The 17,094-nt window shown below is 40.7% G+C and overlaps 1 protein-coding gene across 1 annotated transcript in view; it reads right to left on the reverse strand.

Annotated features, from left to right (window-relative positions):
* The window catches only part of m1ap (meiosis 1 associated protein), a 67,220-nt gene that overhangs the window by 37,691 nt on the left and 12,435 nt on the right, over nt 1–17,094 (reverse strand). The window contains exon 4 of the mRNA XM_055156548.1: nt 15,927–16,104. Within this exon, the coding sequence (XP_055012523.1) occupies nt 15,927–16,104 (178 nt within the window). The remainder of the gene's footprint in view (nt 1–15,926; nt 16,105–17,094) is intronic.

The following is a 17,094-nucleotide window of genomic DNA, read 5'->3' on the forward strand; positions in this document are numbered from 1 at the left end:
CTCCTGCTCAGGGCTGGGTACTAGAAAAGGTACCATATGTTGAAAGTGAAGGTATTGCTGGTGCTGAAAAAATATACGTACTGAAAACTGGCAGCAAAATATATGTTTACATGTTGATAACATCTTTTGAAGTCTGGTGAGTTCTGGAGGTGCAGAGTAGATAGTTTCTAGGCACCAGTCTGCATAAAAATGTGTTTAAAGAGATGTTTTGTCTAGGGATGGTTCATCGGTCAGTGGATATCGGTCATATATCGGAGGGTTTCCTGCAGATATATGTATCAGTCAGATATTGGAACATTTGCAGATGTTTAGCACAGATAATCTATAATAGTGTCAATAATCACTGTGTAGGACTTTCTTCTTCACTTTCACCTTGTTCTTAAAGGGACAGTTGGAATTTTGGACATAGGGCCTCATTTCCTAGTGAGCAAAAGTGTTGGAGAAGTGTGGAGACACTTTTTAAAATATTCCATCCAGTTCTTGTACTTGCAGAGGTCACTGATGCTAGGGTTAGCGCATGTCAATGGCCATAGTTATCCTGCCACTAAAAACAGTCTTACCCACTCCACAAAACACCTGAAGCAAATCTGTTATTTCACCAGACTGTCCATGTGACAGGTGTTGACAGAATAATGTTTGAAATAAAACTAACCTTGCATCGCATGAATCATCGAATGTTGAGGGACTACTTTCTCATGTACGATCATAAACGATAAACATTTGCACCTTCGTTAACATTGTTATTAGTTTGTACGACCATAAACGAAAAAAAAAGGCATCTTTAAAAAAATGAAGATAAGAAATATGAAAAAAGTTATTATATTTCTGTTAGACAGGGTCGTATATGGAACAATCTGACTGATGAAAAAAGTCACAGCTAAATCCTTTAAAAAATAGAGTATAAAGCGTTATGTTTTGAAAGATATAGAGATCTGGAATTAATGAATTATGCATTAAATTCTGTTTATTTTAATTTTGTCTCTTATATATACAGTAAGTCATAAGTGAAATTTTAAACACAAACTTGCTGTTCATAAGCTTGACTTTTCTTTCTCTGAATTCTCTCATTGTTTTATAGAGTTTGGCATTATAAGTACTTTTTACTTCAGCCTAAACGCTATCAGACATGATCTATGGGGTTGTAGTGATGCATTTTGTAGTGCTGCAAAATGGCTGAATAAAAAATTACTACGACATTTAGCCTCTTGAAGTTGTTTTTAACACTGAAGTCAGCAGACTTGTGTCCTATATTAAAGGTTTCATCTCATGCAAAATAACTCTTTTCACATTGTATCTTCTGCACATAAACAAGCACAATTTGGATTTTGGAACATCCATTACACCATTACGTTATGAAATCTTACTGATTTCTTGGAGACAGTCACAGACCAGGAACTATGAAAGACCGACTATTGCTCATCCCCCTGCCCGCCCTGAGAAAGCACAGGCTCCGCCCTCCAAACGTGACGTAGGCGATGAGTGAGCCGCCCTTCCTCCGCCCATCTCAGGGAGGGAGGGGGAGACAGGCGTGCACCCTGATAGCGGCAGGAATAAACTTTTATTCATCATGGTGATACAGCGCGTTCAGCCGCATGTGTTGGACCCGGAATCGGACGAGAACTTTGAGGTGCACGAAGCTGAACATTACTGATTGGTAAAGTATTAATAAACACTAGTAGATAAAGTTATCATGTCGTGTTCACTGCAGTGTAGAACAATGAGCTTATGCTGTCGCTTTTGTTTAAGTGTTCATGTGGGAATCGTCAGCCAATGTAGGGCGGAGGCGGGGCGGAGGCGGGGCGGAGGCGATGGAGCGGGGGAGGTGGTGGGTGCGAAGAGCCTTCTGCTAAGTCAAACGCGTCATAGGTGTATTTGCCACGTCATCGTTGTAGCAGGTTTAGTTTGTTGTCACGTGGGAGGGTGGCAGAAATACGCTGCAATTTGTTTAAAAAAATGCCAAATCAATCTAAAAACCACTTCAGCGACATATACAAGGCCCACACATCACTCTTAGAAGGTAGAAAGCTCTGAAAAGTCGATTTTGCATGAGATGGGCCCTTTAAGTTTTTTTATATGAATATTGTGATTTAAAATGTCCAGATTATAACATTATGATCAATGAGTGTCAAAGATTATAACTATAGAGCACACACAAGCACAATATATCCTCTTTAACTCAGTCTTCCGAAATACATGGGATTCTTGTATTAGTTTAGCAGCTCAGATCTCAGTCTTCTCTCAGATGTAAATGCTTCTGGACATAGAAAATTAAAGTGCACTGTGAACTGAACCTTGATTTTAGAAATGAATCATAATGCGCAGTCTGATAATGATGTTTTGCATGTTAGCCTAAAGCCAGTAGCGCACTTGAAGGTGACTGTTCTGTGCTGAAGCATGTCTAGTGCCCACGCCCCCTTGTGGTCCCTGGGGGAATGTCATTTAAAAGGCTGTCACACGGCTCTCACAAAGTGTCAGTGTGGGTCTGGTGTTCTTGGACGGCGGCCATATTGGTGTGACCTCAGGGAAAGAACAGCTCAAACCCATCACGAGTTATTAGAGGAGCGCTAAGGTCTGCCACCAGGGAACACACTCATTTTCAACCTTATTGTTTATGAATTATTCAGTCTCCACGGCCAAGCTTCACAAACAACATGGACAAAAGAACTCAAATCGATCACAAGCCTTTTGCGATAGAGGTCTTAGCGTTAGCCGACCAGGATTTCAATATTGGTCTGGAGAGGAGAGAGCAGTAACAAGAGATTAGAGAACACCATTTGTCCCAAAGAGGTTTTTCAGTTTAGAGTTACATGAATCTGTTTTTAGCTCAAATGTAGACGGCACCATGACAGAACATTGACGTAATCCCAGCTCATGTGGTTGGATACCATACATTACATGAGTACAGTAGAGATTTGCGGTCTTGTATTACACTTTGCAGTGTGGTCGATTTTCCCAGGGTGCTGCCAGCACAGCCATATCTTATCTATGGAACTATGCACATTAACAGTCACACAGCAAAGCAGGAAAGACTTGATAAGATTGTGTTCACTTTGATAATGAATCTGAAATGGAGGGCATGGCTCAGTATGAGCCACTGGGTAAGGCACTGCTTCAAATGAATATCCAAGAAATGTCCCAAATGTTCAGAATAGGATCATGCTCGACCTCAGCTGCAAAAGCTAAAGCTGGATGACTCATTTTAGTAATGAAGGCAAAAATAGAAACTGTGAGCTCATAAAATGAACCCAGTATGTAAATATTTCATTGGAGGGTAGTTTGGTTTATTCTTTATTCACCAGGGACCATGTACAGCTGAATTCATCTCACAAAAGAAAAGATCATTTGTACCAGATTTAGCTCCAACTACTTTCCATATGCAGTCCCTGGGCAGGTGAACACACACTAAAAATACACATTTTACTACAATGACATTACAAGACCAATCATCTAAATCAATTAGTGCAAGTTTTTACAGTGAAAACAATACAGCACAAATTAACTTATCTGATGATGACACACTTGAGTTTCTACAATGTGCTTTTTCATATTTCTAGTGAAATGATTAAGGTCTACACCAGGCATGTCCAAACTATGGCCCGGGGGCCAAATGCAGCCCTCAGACACATTTTTCTTGGCCCTCAGGCTTCCAGGTGAAATGGCCCAAATTATCTTGCATCAAATAAAAATTATTTTTCTACTGCAAGTTTTCTGAAAATCTACCTTGGTAAAGCTAATATTTAATATATAGTGTGTGGTTTTAAGGATCTAAGCATGAATAAAGACTGATGGCTCATTCTAATGCACATATTTCATTTATTCACTGTACTGAGCTCCAGTCCACGGCCCTCGATCGGCCCTCTGCTTCATCTGTGTTTAGATATGTGGCCCTTGATGAAAAAAGTTTGGACACCCCTGGTCTACACAATTTCAGACTGTCTGGAAGCTGATTCCTCTGTCTGATGGTTTGAAAAGAAAAGAGCCAGTGCTGTGCAAAGGTGTACGATCTTTTTGAAACTGCTATTTCAGTTCACAGATGACCGAATGCAATGGGTAGTTAATCAAAAAAGTTTAATCTTTCAACGGAGATGAAGCTGCATTATTAATAATCCATTAATAATTTGAGCCCATTATGGTGCGCATCTCTTCCGTGAGCAGTGATGACAGCATCATTGATATAAATACTGAACAACAGGGGTCCTACAATTGACCCTCGTGGGACCCCTGTTGTGCAGGGCTGCAAAGAGGAAAATATGTAACTGTATAATGGTTTACAGCTCAAATCCTATTCGATCCATCTATGATGTATTTAAAGATAAGTTGATATAGTAATGGGTATAATTATCATGACAGGCCTACTATCAACCATTCCACACTACTAGACAAGGTGCGGTTTCTGTCTAGCCTAAAGACACAACAACAGCTCGGATGGGGATCTATCCTTCTACTTTGTGTTGGTGGAGTGCTTTAATCACTAAGCTGCCGTCACAGTCAATTTCAAACTCAGATAACATGATCTGTCTGGTGCATTCAAAGCAAAATCCTGCCAGGATGCATTTGATTTGGTCTATATGCTTGCATAATATTGGAACCAGTTGAGTAAGATCAGAGTAAGGATTGAGAATGGAGCTATCAGCAGTCACATGGAGTGTGCAGACTAATGTAACACTAACTGTTGTCATTACCGCCTGAGGATCAGTGTCTATCAAAGAGAACACACTTACAAGTCTTTGGATAAGTTTGAGAAGGCTGTGTGTGAGGTGGGTGGTAGCAGAGCGCCTTTCAGCCTGCCTTTGAATAGAGCTGAACTGTCATTGGAACTGGGGCTTATGTCTAAATATAAAAATTAAAACGCAGAGAGACAGATCAGCGTATTCAGCCCACATGAATTCATATTTGTCAAAAATGTGGAGAGGGAGATGAAATTGGCGAAGCTAGAAAAGGATTTTGAAAGGCTTAAGAGACATGCGCGCCGCAGATAAAACTTCAACAGATAATAGGGCCGATTCACAAAGGGTTTAGAGGACAATATCAATGCGGCAAGGCAAAGAATTGAGCTAAATCTGGAGGAAAAAGTCTAAATCACACAAGGATCAACACAAAAGTAGCAATGTAGGGTATACGAAAAAGAACCAAATTACAAAATATGTAGCAAAATTATTCAGCAATGCCGAGCCAAGTGGAAAAAAGTGCTCTGTACCACATTTTTACTGTCTAAAAGTCAGTGGTCCAAAGTTAGTCCTCACTCACCTTAATTTCTCACCACAATGAGTTTATTTAAGCGCTCTTCACAGCTCAGTACTCAGCACAGCACAGTAAAGCTTGCAACAACTAGCATTCTAACTGCCCACTTCTGGATACTCTGATAAAATATTTTATAATGAAATGCAGACAGTACTGACTGACATATTTGGACCTCAAGAGCTGCTCATACAATCTGTACTGGGAACAGTGCTCAAGTACATAGAAAAGCGTGGACATTTGAAGGACGCAAGGCAGGTTAAGTGTCTTGCCCAAGGACACAACAACAGTATGTATCAACCAGTGCTGTAACCTGTAATTGGTGGGTAACCGCTCTGCCACTGGACCACTGCTGCCAAACATTGCACTCAAGCAATAGTGCTGGTACTTCAAAATAATATTGATAAAAGTGGAATATTTACTGATATCCCATAACATATTTACCGTAATTTCCGGACTATTGAGTGCACCTGAATATAAGCCGCATCCACTACATTTTAAAAGAAAAAAAAATGTACATATTTAGGTCTGTAAGCTGCAGGTGTCCACGTCTTCAAGAAGGTTTTCAAGTTGAGGCCATCTGCTTTTATTGCCTCTGAAAGCTTTTGTCATCTTTAACTGCATTTCATTGTGTGTTTTTTCCATGAGGAGGGTGTGTGTATGAAAGAGTTCAAAACACAAACAACCAGCATCTTCCTCAGCACATCAACCCCATCTCTCCCAAGCTCTACTGTGCATGTCTCCTCCAGAAAGAGCCTCTGTCCTGTCTGGTATCATGTCAGTGTTTTGTAGGACTTCAGTAGATTTCAGACTCTCTCGGGGGCGGGGCTAGTTTTATCGATCAGGTATGAGAAGATGTCCAACTACTGAAGTCTGAGACGTTTCTTCTTTTACACACTCACCTGCGAGACGTATCACACTCACTAATGTTCATTTAGCATCATAACTTCTTTTATCAGACAGCAATAAACTAAATGCTAGCGATGTCATGATCACATTTTTTTGCCCCCGAGTCCGAGTCTTTTGATTTTGAATATCTGCCGATACCGCAAAGACTAAGATCCAGGATGTGTGTCTGGTCTTAGCATGTGTAACTTAGTCTACTTAATGAACTGGACAAAACAGGAACCAGACCAGAATCAGATCAGACCTGAGACTCGACTCTGCACAATCTACAGTTTGTATATTTGATATTATATGGAAGCCTGTGCATTATATTTGAAACATTTAGGCTCATCTATGATCTCCAAATAAAACCGAGATGACAGAAGCCCCACAGCCTCTCTCCCCCACACTGCCACCACTCCCTCACACCGCCACCGCATCCACAAACCCACCGTGGAGCGCGCACCACAAAATCGGTCCCACCGCTCAATAGACATGATCGCCATCGGAGGCATCCCAGGTCTTCAACACAGGCCACAGAACCTCAGGTAACAGCGCCCGAGCACAACCAAGCCCAAAAGTCCAAGAGCGAGTGCGTCGCTAGTACAGCAGGTGCTGGGACAGACAGTCGCGCTGACTGGACGTCCCTGAGCAAAAAAATAAATAAAAAATGTTGTGTGCTGTGTATATTAGTATATTATATATATATATACGTATAGTATTTATCCGTTACCTGATTGGACCTTAAAGCAGTCACGTGATTGGCGCTGATTTCCGATCACGTAATTGGATCGGGACAACTCTACTGAGTGCGCTGATAACAGCTCTCACCAACGTTGCAACCTCAGACCATAGAATTATAATAAAAGTGGCACTTTCTGCACTCAGGCTGTGTTGCCAAAACATAGACCATATATATGAATGGACAATGTGCCAATCAAATAATCCATCCATATATTAGCCACATCGTTGTAAAAGCCGCAAGGTGTGAGAAAAAAGTAGCTGCTTATAGTCCAGAAATTACGATAATAGATCTCCATGTTACCTTTTATTGTTTTGAAATTGCTATATTCACCATAAACAACATATTAACATGTTAAGTTTCACTTCTGATGCTCTCCCCTCATCTCCCCCTCCCTTTGCTCTGTGCGATAAGCCACTATCCCTTCAGAGCACTATCACAACACTGTGATAAAAAACTGTGCGCAGTTTTGTCTCATGTTTTTGTGTATTTATGGAGATTTGTCTCGTTGGAGCGTGGGTGATGTAGGCTTGTGAGTGTAGCATTGGACGGAATCTGGCTAGCTGTGAGGAGGGTTCAATAGATTACTCAAACAGACACGGATGACATCTGAACCCTCTTCAGGTCTGTTTTTGATGAGGGAACAATGTTAGAACATAAAAGCATACTGCCTTAAAGTGATTATTGCTGCCAGAGGAGCCAGAGACTACACAGTTAGTGATAAATGTGAGCCTGAGTGTATGTCTTTATAGGGAGGCAGTTCCTTGACTACTGAGGTCAGCGGGCCACATTCCAGTCCAGTCAAAGCCACTACTTGTACTTCCTGGATCAATCATTAACAGACAACAACAGGATGTCTGATAGGGCTCAGTTAGTATGGAAAAAAACATTTGAAGTTGCATTTTCCTAATAAATAATGTAGTTAGGTTACAATGTAGTTTTTACTAACATTTGAGAAGACTGAAATCAGAACTGCAAAACTGATCCAAGAATTGCATGCATTTCAGAACAGCTTTTACACAGAATAAGACCCCATGAAAACGCAGGGAGGGCATCTGACACATAGGGACATTTCAGAACATGTTTGTAGAGACCCCTGTCCGTGATTGGCTAATTCACCTGTCAAACATACCCTTCTAAATAAAAAAAAAACAAAAAAAAACTGCATGTGTTTGTAAAGTAATCTAAATCTACAAACCTCAGCTTTGAGTGGTATATTGGTGAATTTCCCAACAGTCAAAGTGAGGAAACCGTGCACTTCCTGATGAAGGAGGAAACAACTGCAGAGCGGCTGGTCCTCCTCTCTGCTCTCTAACCTGCACGTGTGTATAAGGTAGTATTTATCACATTGTGGGGACTAAAATCTGTATACAAAAATCAGGTCCTCATGATGTAAATGCTTTATATTCAGATCACCAACATGGTTTAAAGTCCAGATATGGGTTACAGTAAATTAAAGAGAGGTATAATTTAGTGATCTCTCCTGGGTCTAATGCAAACCTTCCGTATGACTAGCTGTAAGATTCTGTACAATGCTCCGCCCATGTCACCCATGCCCTCACACGACAATTCTCCATAAATATACAAAAACATGATAGGAAACTGCACACAAACCCGCTGTGATGTGCAATAGTTTCATTAGCGAGATGCACACTGATTGTGTTGTAATAGTGCTCTGAAGGTGGGTGACTTAGAGGTGTGTGCAAAAATATCGAAATGTCAATATATCGTATCATTGATCATCATCGATATATCACCAACAGTATTTTTTGGTATATTTTACAAAATTATTGTGTTACAGAGCTACAGTTTTGTTGCTCTTTTAGAGGAAGGAAACTCGTTGATGCGACACATTTGACATTTTCACTGTTGTGAGGATTAAAATGTTTGTGTTTCATATTAACTTGGTGGTTAATAAAAGTGGTTTAAAGGGACAGTTCAGAATTTTAGACCTAGGGCCTCATTTCCTAGTGAGTCAGAGTGTTGGAGACGTGTGGAGAAACTTTTAAAAATATTCCCTCCTTTGTATTTGTAGAGGTCTTTGGTGCTAGGCTAGTGCATGTCAATGGCCATAGTTAGCCTGCCACTAAAAACAGTCTTACCCACTCCACAAAACACCCAAAACAAATCTATTATTACACCAGACTGTCGATGTGAATGTCTGTGTTGATAGAATCATGTTTGAAATAAAACTAACCTTGCATCACATGAATCGTTGCATGTTGAGGGACTATTTTCTCATATATCAGTCTGCCTCTGCCAAGCTTTCTATCAGGAACTCACTGCTGCTGGTCAGACATAAATCCTTCAAATGCAAGGTTGGTTTTACTTCTAAAATTATTCTGTCAGCACTGACATTCACATCAACAGTCTGGCATTGTAACTGTTTTGCCGCGGGTGTTTTGTGGAGTGGATAAGACTGTTTTTAGTGGCAGGATAACTATGACTATTGACATGCATTAGCCTAGCACCAGCGACCTCTGCAAATACAAGGACTGGATGGAATATTTTAAAAAGTGTCTTCACACGTCTCCAACACTCTGGCTCACTAGGAAATGTAGTCCTATGTCCAAAATTCCGAACTGTCCCTTTAACAAAGACTTTTAGTATCACAGGAATAATTTTGCCATTATTTTTTTTATTGAATCATATTGAACTATATCGTATCGAAGATCAAGATATGTATGGTATTGTTGCCTATGTATTGAGGCATGTCATATCGGCAACTTCTTAATGATACCCAGCCTTAGTGACTTAGTGAGCATGGAGAGCAAAGGTAGGGGAGACTCAGAGTGTCAAAAAGTAAACAGCACAATAAAAGGTAACATGGTGATCTAAAGATGTTATGTGTTAGTAATTCATACTCCACACAAGTGTAAAACTCCCTCTTTATGGTTAGGCAAGTAGTGACTGCAGGGTTAGGATAAGGTTAGGATCAGTCTGCAGGAAATGTAAGACAATGTAATGTCCTCGAGAAGCATGGAAGTCCAACATGTGTATGGGTGTGTTTGTGCATGTGTGTGTGTTTGTGTGTGTGTGTGTGTGTGTGCACGCACGCGTGTGTGTGTGTGTGAGTGCAGTGTGTGTGCAGAGGCTCAGCTGTGTGCTCCACAGGCTCAGGGACATGAGGAGAAGACGTGAGGAGGTCAGGACAAAAACAGGAAGCCTCTCAAACTTATGGCCTTTATACACACACAAGACTCCTGAGATTAGAAAACCAAACACAGGCACGAGCACAGACTTTATACCAGCATATAAACCAAACACAGACAGAACACACTCACTGTATAAGTGTCTGCTTCATACAGTGAATTTACACAACTGAATCCCAACTTAGGATTCTCAGGTTTCTAAAAAAGAGCTCCAAACTAGACATAGAATAGACCTTTTCCACAACGTCCAGAAGTACCGCAATGTAGGGTAAACGTCACTTCAGGTTAATGCTTTTCTTTGGCAAAATATCTGTGGAGTCCAACAAGGTCGACAAAGGGCATATTTTGTCCATGAATAATTTATCCACAACTATCAAGGTAAGAAAGACGAAAACTTAAAAGGCCCATCTCATGCAAAATAACTCTTTTCACATTGTATCTTCTGCACATAAACAAACACAATTTGGATTTTGGAACATCCATTACACAATAGTTATGAAATCTTACTGATTTCTTGGAGGCAGGCACAGACCAGGAACTATGAAAGGCCGACTATTGCTCCTCCCTCCGCACAGGCTCCGCCCTCCAAATGTGACGTTGGCTTTGAGTGAGCCGCCCATTTCAGGGAGGGAGGGGGAGACAGGTGTGCACCCTGTGGCATAAATGTACAGCCCTGCAGCCACACAACCCGTTTAGCGGTCTGATAGCAGTAGGAATAAACTTTTATTCATCATGGTGATACAGCGCGTTCAGCCGCATGTGTTGGACCCGGAATCGGACAAGGACTTTGAGGAGCACGAAGCGCAAGCACCGCGTTAACATCATTACTGATTGGTAAAGTATTAATAAACGCTAGTAGATAAACTTATTATATCGTGTACACTGCAGTGTAGAACAATGAACTTATGCTGTCACATTTGTTTAGGTGTTCATGTGGGAACTGTCAGGCGAAGGCGGTGGAGCGGGGGAGGGGGCGGTTGTAAAGAGCTTTCTGTTACGTCAAACGCGTCATAGGTGTAGCTGTAGCGTCATCGTTGTAGCAGCTTTAGTTTGTTGTCACATGGGAGGGTGGCACAAATATGCTGCAATTTGTTACAAAACACCGAATCAATCTAAAAACCACTTGGGCGACATATACAAGGCCCACACATCACTCTGAGAAGGTAGAAAGCTCTGAAAAGTTGATTTTGCATGAGATGGGCCCTTTAAAGGTGAACATCGACAAACATTAGAGAACTACTGAGCAAAACTAACATTAGGGTCATGAATAAAACACAAGCTATAAGTATTTCATTAATAAGTAACTGCTGAACTCAGACTGATTCTAGAATTAAAATTAAAAATCGATTTCATGACGTCAATAGGCAGATTTATGAAGCTGGTGGAAGATAACAGAGACATTTCCACAGATATTTTACCATAAAAAAGCATTAACCGGAAGTGACGTTTACCCTACATCACGGCACTCTGGCTGTTATAAAAATAAACATTTTAAAGGCCCTGGAATCTTGTGAGCTTTAAGCCATTTTAGAATGTTGTCATACCTCAAGTTGTGTTTTGTTTCATTCACACATGTTTGAGTAACCTTTCATTATTATAGTCTCCAAAGCTCAAAATGCTCTGTTCCACCTTGTGATATCATGAGGTGGTAGTTTTCAAGTGAACAGCTCCTTTTACCTTTATTCAGTAAAGATTGGCATTTCCAGGCCTGAAATTATCTAAATAATTCTAGTGAAGGTGTAGACATATAGACATATAGATAAAAACACAGTGAAATTCTTCCTGTATCACCACATCACAAGGTGGAACAGAGTGTTTTCTGCTTGAGAAGAAGAGCTCATCTTAATTATTCAGGCTTTTGTGTTAAACATGTGTGAATGAAACAAAACACAACTCCAGGTCAGTTTGCGATGAGGAAACTACATGATAAAATAGACAGAAATAGAACATAGTGTAATATAGGGCATTCAAAGACAATCTACTTCCTTCTGCATCTGTAGCATTAACAGAAGCCCAGACTGCACATTAGCTGATTGCACTGACATTTCCATATTGTGAGCGCTTAAGTGGTGAGGAGGACATGACAGCTGAGAGCCTGCTGTAGGTTAATGCACATGAGTCAGACCCGCCCACTGCGTGAAGCCTATACAGTCTCCAGTCACTCCACAGAACACACTGAAGCGGCATCATCTGCCCACCCAGCTCTGCTCTCACTGATCTGATCACAGTTATAGAGGAGGCTCACGGCCAACAGAGCAACATCTCCACCTCAGGGGACCTATATCCTGCACACGTGTTCACTGAAATCACACACAACAGTGCAGTCGAGTGCAAGAGCAGAGGAACAGCAACAAAAAACTTTGAACTCTTAAGGGAACATTTTCAATTTGAACAGTTTCATATTGAGATGAATGACTGTGACAAATTGTTTGGGTTCACTTTTTGTTTGGTTTAGGATCATATGTTAATACATTTGTAATGAATAAGTTCAGAGCACCCAGAGGAAACCTGTGCAGACACAGGATGAACATGCAACTCCACAGATAACGGCTATGTGCCACACTGGATTTGGTGCGGTGGCTCACAACAAGAAGGCTCAGGCTGCTGAGGCCATTCTGTGTGGAGTTTGCATGTTGTTTATATGATGACAGTCTGAACAGAAGATGCAAAAGTGGAGTCGCGTCTTCTGCATTTAGTTTTCGGGAGGAAATCTACGTGCATACGGTGACGCAAAACCATCGACTGGTTCTCCCATCCAGAATTTGACAGGTGATTGCAGATCCTTCTCTGTTCACTAATAATATCTCTGCAGATTCTGTACATTGCTTGCATGTTCTCCCTGTGTCTGTGTGGAGTTTGCATGTTCTCCCTGTGTCTGTGTGGAGTTTGCATGTTCTCCCTGTGTCTGTGTGGAGTTTGCATGTTCTCCCTGTGTCTGTGTGGAGTTTGCATGTTCTCCCTGTGTCTGTGTGGAGTTTGCATGTTCTCCCTGTGTCTGTGTGGAGTTTGCATGTTCTCCCTGTGTCTGTGTGGAGTTTGCATGTTCTCCCTGTGTCTGTGTGGAGTTTGCATGTTCTCCCTGTGTCTGTGTGGAGTTTGTGTTGTGTCTGTGTCTGCGGCATTGTAAAATGGGTCAAGCACAGAGGACAATTAGAATGCTAACTGCACACTTCCTGACAGTAAAACACTTTATAATTAAATGCAAACACTACACAGCTGACTTACTTCAACCTCAGGAGCTGCTTATACATTATATCTGTACTGGGGCAAGACACATTTCCTGAAATTCATGGCCAAAAATCAGGTACTGGCCCTCTCATTTGAAACATGTTCAACGGTGCATCTGATCAGTGGAACTCTTTCAGGGAGTTCCTCATTGTGAGTGAACACAGCCTGAAGACAGATCCATATGAGCTTATTTCAAAGCCAGTGCCACGGGTAACCGCTTTGTACCCTGCATCAAAACAATTACACAATCTCCATAAAACCACACACAAAAATAGAAGTAGTCATAAGAAGCAGCTCTCCATACAGACAGTGAGAGACGTTTTACAAGTGTCACTGATATTCTTTATGGTGTTAATAAAACCATAGAAGCAGTAGCAGGAGTCCCGTGGTAATGAGCAGGGCGTATGCTGTCTGACAGCTAATGACAAAACCTCATTTAACAAACACTGTGTTCTATTAAAGAGAGAGACCCACCCTCTACACTGCAGCACTAACCACAAGCTTAAAGTGTATGACAGACAGACCATTTGGTTTGGTGGGATACTACCTGTGGTCAATGTTAATCATGGTTTTACATCAGTCAAGGAGCAGTTTGTGGAGAAAAGTTGAAAAGTTATTAAAAAGTAGCAGTGAATTCTAAAATGGAGTCTCTCTACCTATGTCATCAACATGGAAGAGATAGATGGAAAAGACAGATGGATAGATAGACAGGTAGATAAACCAACCTTTATTGTTCCCAAGAGGAAAATCTTTTTCACAAACAGTGTAAAAAAAAACAACAACACATAGATACAAACAATACAATAAAACAATTGGACACAGGAAAACACAAACACACACACACACACACACACACACACATGCACACACACAATGAGGAGGTTCCAGATTACAGACTGTTGAGCTGTGATGACATAAAGGACAAAGCTTTAACCCTCTCAGAGAGAGGAGTCTCAGAGTCCAGTATGTTTGGCTTGAGAGAGCACACACAAGTGTCTGTGGAGAGGGTGATCTGGGTCCCTTCCGCCTCCATCCACAATACACAATAAAGCATTTCATTTATAAAAAAAAATAAAAGTGTTGTCATTTATTTTCATGAGTGTAATCATATTTGTATAGATTAGTCTTTCTCTTACTTTTTGTCCTTGGTATTGGTTGCTAACAGTTATGGAATTACCTCTATGTCACATCTGCTGCCAGTGTCCAACCAAAAAGTAAAATTATAAACTTGACCAAACTTGAAAAAATTTAAACATGTGAACTACTGTGTGTTAGTAAAATGAGTAGTCTAACCTGTCACACTCACTTTAGCCACAACCTCAAAGGCTCTGTTTGTTTAAACAGTTTGCAGTGGTCCAAAGTTATTCCTCCCTTTTCTCAAGCATTCTGAGCATACAAGTTGTGCTGTGATGGGAAAGCTTACTTGCTTGCAAGCGATGCACTTCCTGATTATCAGACAATAAAAACAGACCTCCAGGTACTTTTTATCAGTTTGTGAAGAAAAGTTGAAAAATATCAGGACGTAAAGTTGAGTTTTAAAAAGAAATACATCTATCTGTCTAAATGAAAAAAAAAATAAATAAAAATAAAAAATCAATGTAGATCAACGCAATGTCCCCAAGAAACATAGAAACTGGCTCTGTATGTGTAGGGCAGAATTGTCAAAAGTATCGGAAATCAGATCAAGCTGGACCAAATTCTGTTGTTGTATGGCTGGAGGGGCAGATGGCACAGATTTGCAGCCTTGTTTCCATTAGTCTGACCCAGACAGTACCTTACCACCAAGTGTAGTAAAAGAATAATGACACAGTGTAGTGCTTTGAGAGAACAAGAGCAACATAGACTAGTATACGCCCATGGACCACTATGGAACCTACCTGAGGGATTATACACATATAAGACCACATGGGAATAGACCCACCGCTTAAGCTTAGCTCAACAATGCAGCCATAGATTCCCTTAAAAATAGGCAAAGAAAAGAACAGATACGTAACCGCATTTCATAACGACTGATCCAAGCTATAAGAGAGCATTCATCCGAGTTATGGCTTCAGAAATAAAGGAAGTCCAAGCCCTCTGAGTTCTAATCTGTGGCATTCTCAGATGCGCCTAGAAGGAAGGAGATTGAACTCCTCAAACAGCAGATGGTCAGGGTTCTCCATTATTTGTTGGGCCTTACCCTGTTATAGATGTGCTGCTGCGGGGACTGCTGTAAGCCTATAATTTTACCTGCCACTTTGACCAACCGAGCCAGACGATTTGTACTAGACACAGAGAGGGCACCAAACCCACAGACATTCCAAAATGCAACAATAGATTAAATAAAACTCTGATGAAAATGTCATAAGAACATTACTGATATTAAAAGAATGAATTTTCCTTAGCATGGTTGTTTTAAGTCCAAAATTGTGGTTTGTAAAGTTTGAGAAACAGATTTTAACTAGAGTGATAGGTCTTATGGCTGTTAGGCATCACTAAGGCTGATTAACCCTGAGTTTTTAAACTTTAACTATTATCTTTTTTTGCTGAAGGTCTATGGGAAAAATGAAGGAGAAATGTATTTCCAGAAGTGGCAGATGGGCAATCAATGTTGAGCTCCATTGGATCGAGTTTGAAATGTTAGTATAGTGACAACACTAGTGTAGGAAGGAAAGAGTAGGGGGTGGGGGTAGTGGTGGTACCTTCAGAAGCCTCTTGGGGCGTGTCCTCACTGGGGGTATTGCTCTGGCTCCAATCTGAAGAGCTGTGGAGGATCTGCACCAGGAGCAGTCTCTTCAAGGACACCAGGTCTGCCTCCCTCAGCCTGACCTCCAGCTGACGGAGAGTGGAGGGGCCGGGATGACTGGTCACCACGGTAACCTGGATACACATGCCACATCAGGACAACTACAAGAAATGACTTGTATCTGTGTTCTAATAGATTACTAATATGTAGACAGTATCACAAAATTCAAAATTGTAAGAGTGCCCATGTAAGTAAGAAAATATCTATCTTTAAAGTGGGACTAAACACCTAAACTTCTCCCACAACTACATTTCAAATAGAGCTGCTAAACTGGGCAGTACCTTTTGAGTAAAGGGAGAGTGAAGGGAAAGGAGGACTAAAAGAGAGAATGAGGAGGAGGAAAAAATCAGGCTCTGCACATGTGAAGAACAGGGTGATTGGTCTAATCAGGCTGTAATTAGGGCAGTCATGAGTGATGTCACATAGTCCTTAAACTCACAAATGTTCTTTTGAATTTCAATTAAGAATGAAAAATAATAAAATGTGGAAACAGTTTGTTATTTTATTATTCTGTTTTAGTGTCAAAAAACATATCTCCTCTATTTCCAACATTTACTTTAAAGTTTGTTTCAAATAACACCAATCAAAAAACATTGTGCCTATTTAAATATGGATATTTTATTGTCTTTGATTTATATACCTCAGAAGTTCTGCTGTTATGCTGCCTAGCACATATTTGAAAGTTTTTGGAAGCATCAGTCTGTATCACAGGATGTTAGGCTACCATAGCTGCCATCGAGATCCATGCTAAATACATCAAAGAGTGGTTTGACACATGCGGAAATTTCCGCCACACTGAAGGAAATGTAATTAAGATGTGCTCAGAAATGAATATTCAAAGATTTTGTGAAAAACACTACCTAAGACACAAAGGACTGGTTACCGATGCAAAGTTGGGCTCATTTTGTAAACAAACATGTCCTCTTCTTTCATCGTGACATGTTTACTTTCATGTCTTAGAAAGTAATTGTTGAACTCCATGATGAGAAACAAGTAGCAGCGAGGCGATAAACTGTGTGAATAAAATACCAAAATTGAAATAATGAATGTTTTCTGATTGGTAT

Source organism: Boleophthalmus pectinirostris, unplaced genomic scaffold, assembly GCF_026225935.1.
Source record: "Boleophthalmus pectinirostris isolate CB_2022bp ecotype Guang Dong unplaced genomic scaffold, ASM2622593v1 HiC_scaffold_20, whole genome shotgun sequence".
Taxonomy (NCBI): domain Eukaryota; kingdom Metazoa; phylum Chordata; class Actinopteri; order Gobiiformes; family Gobiidae; genus Boleophthalmus; species Boleophthalmus pectinirostris.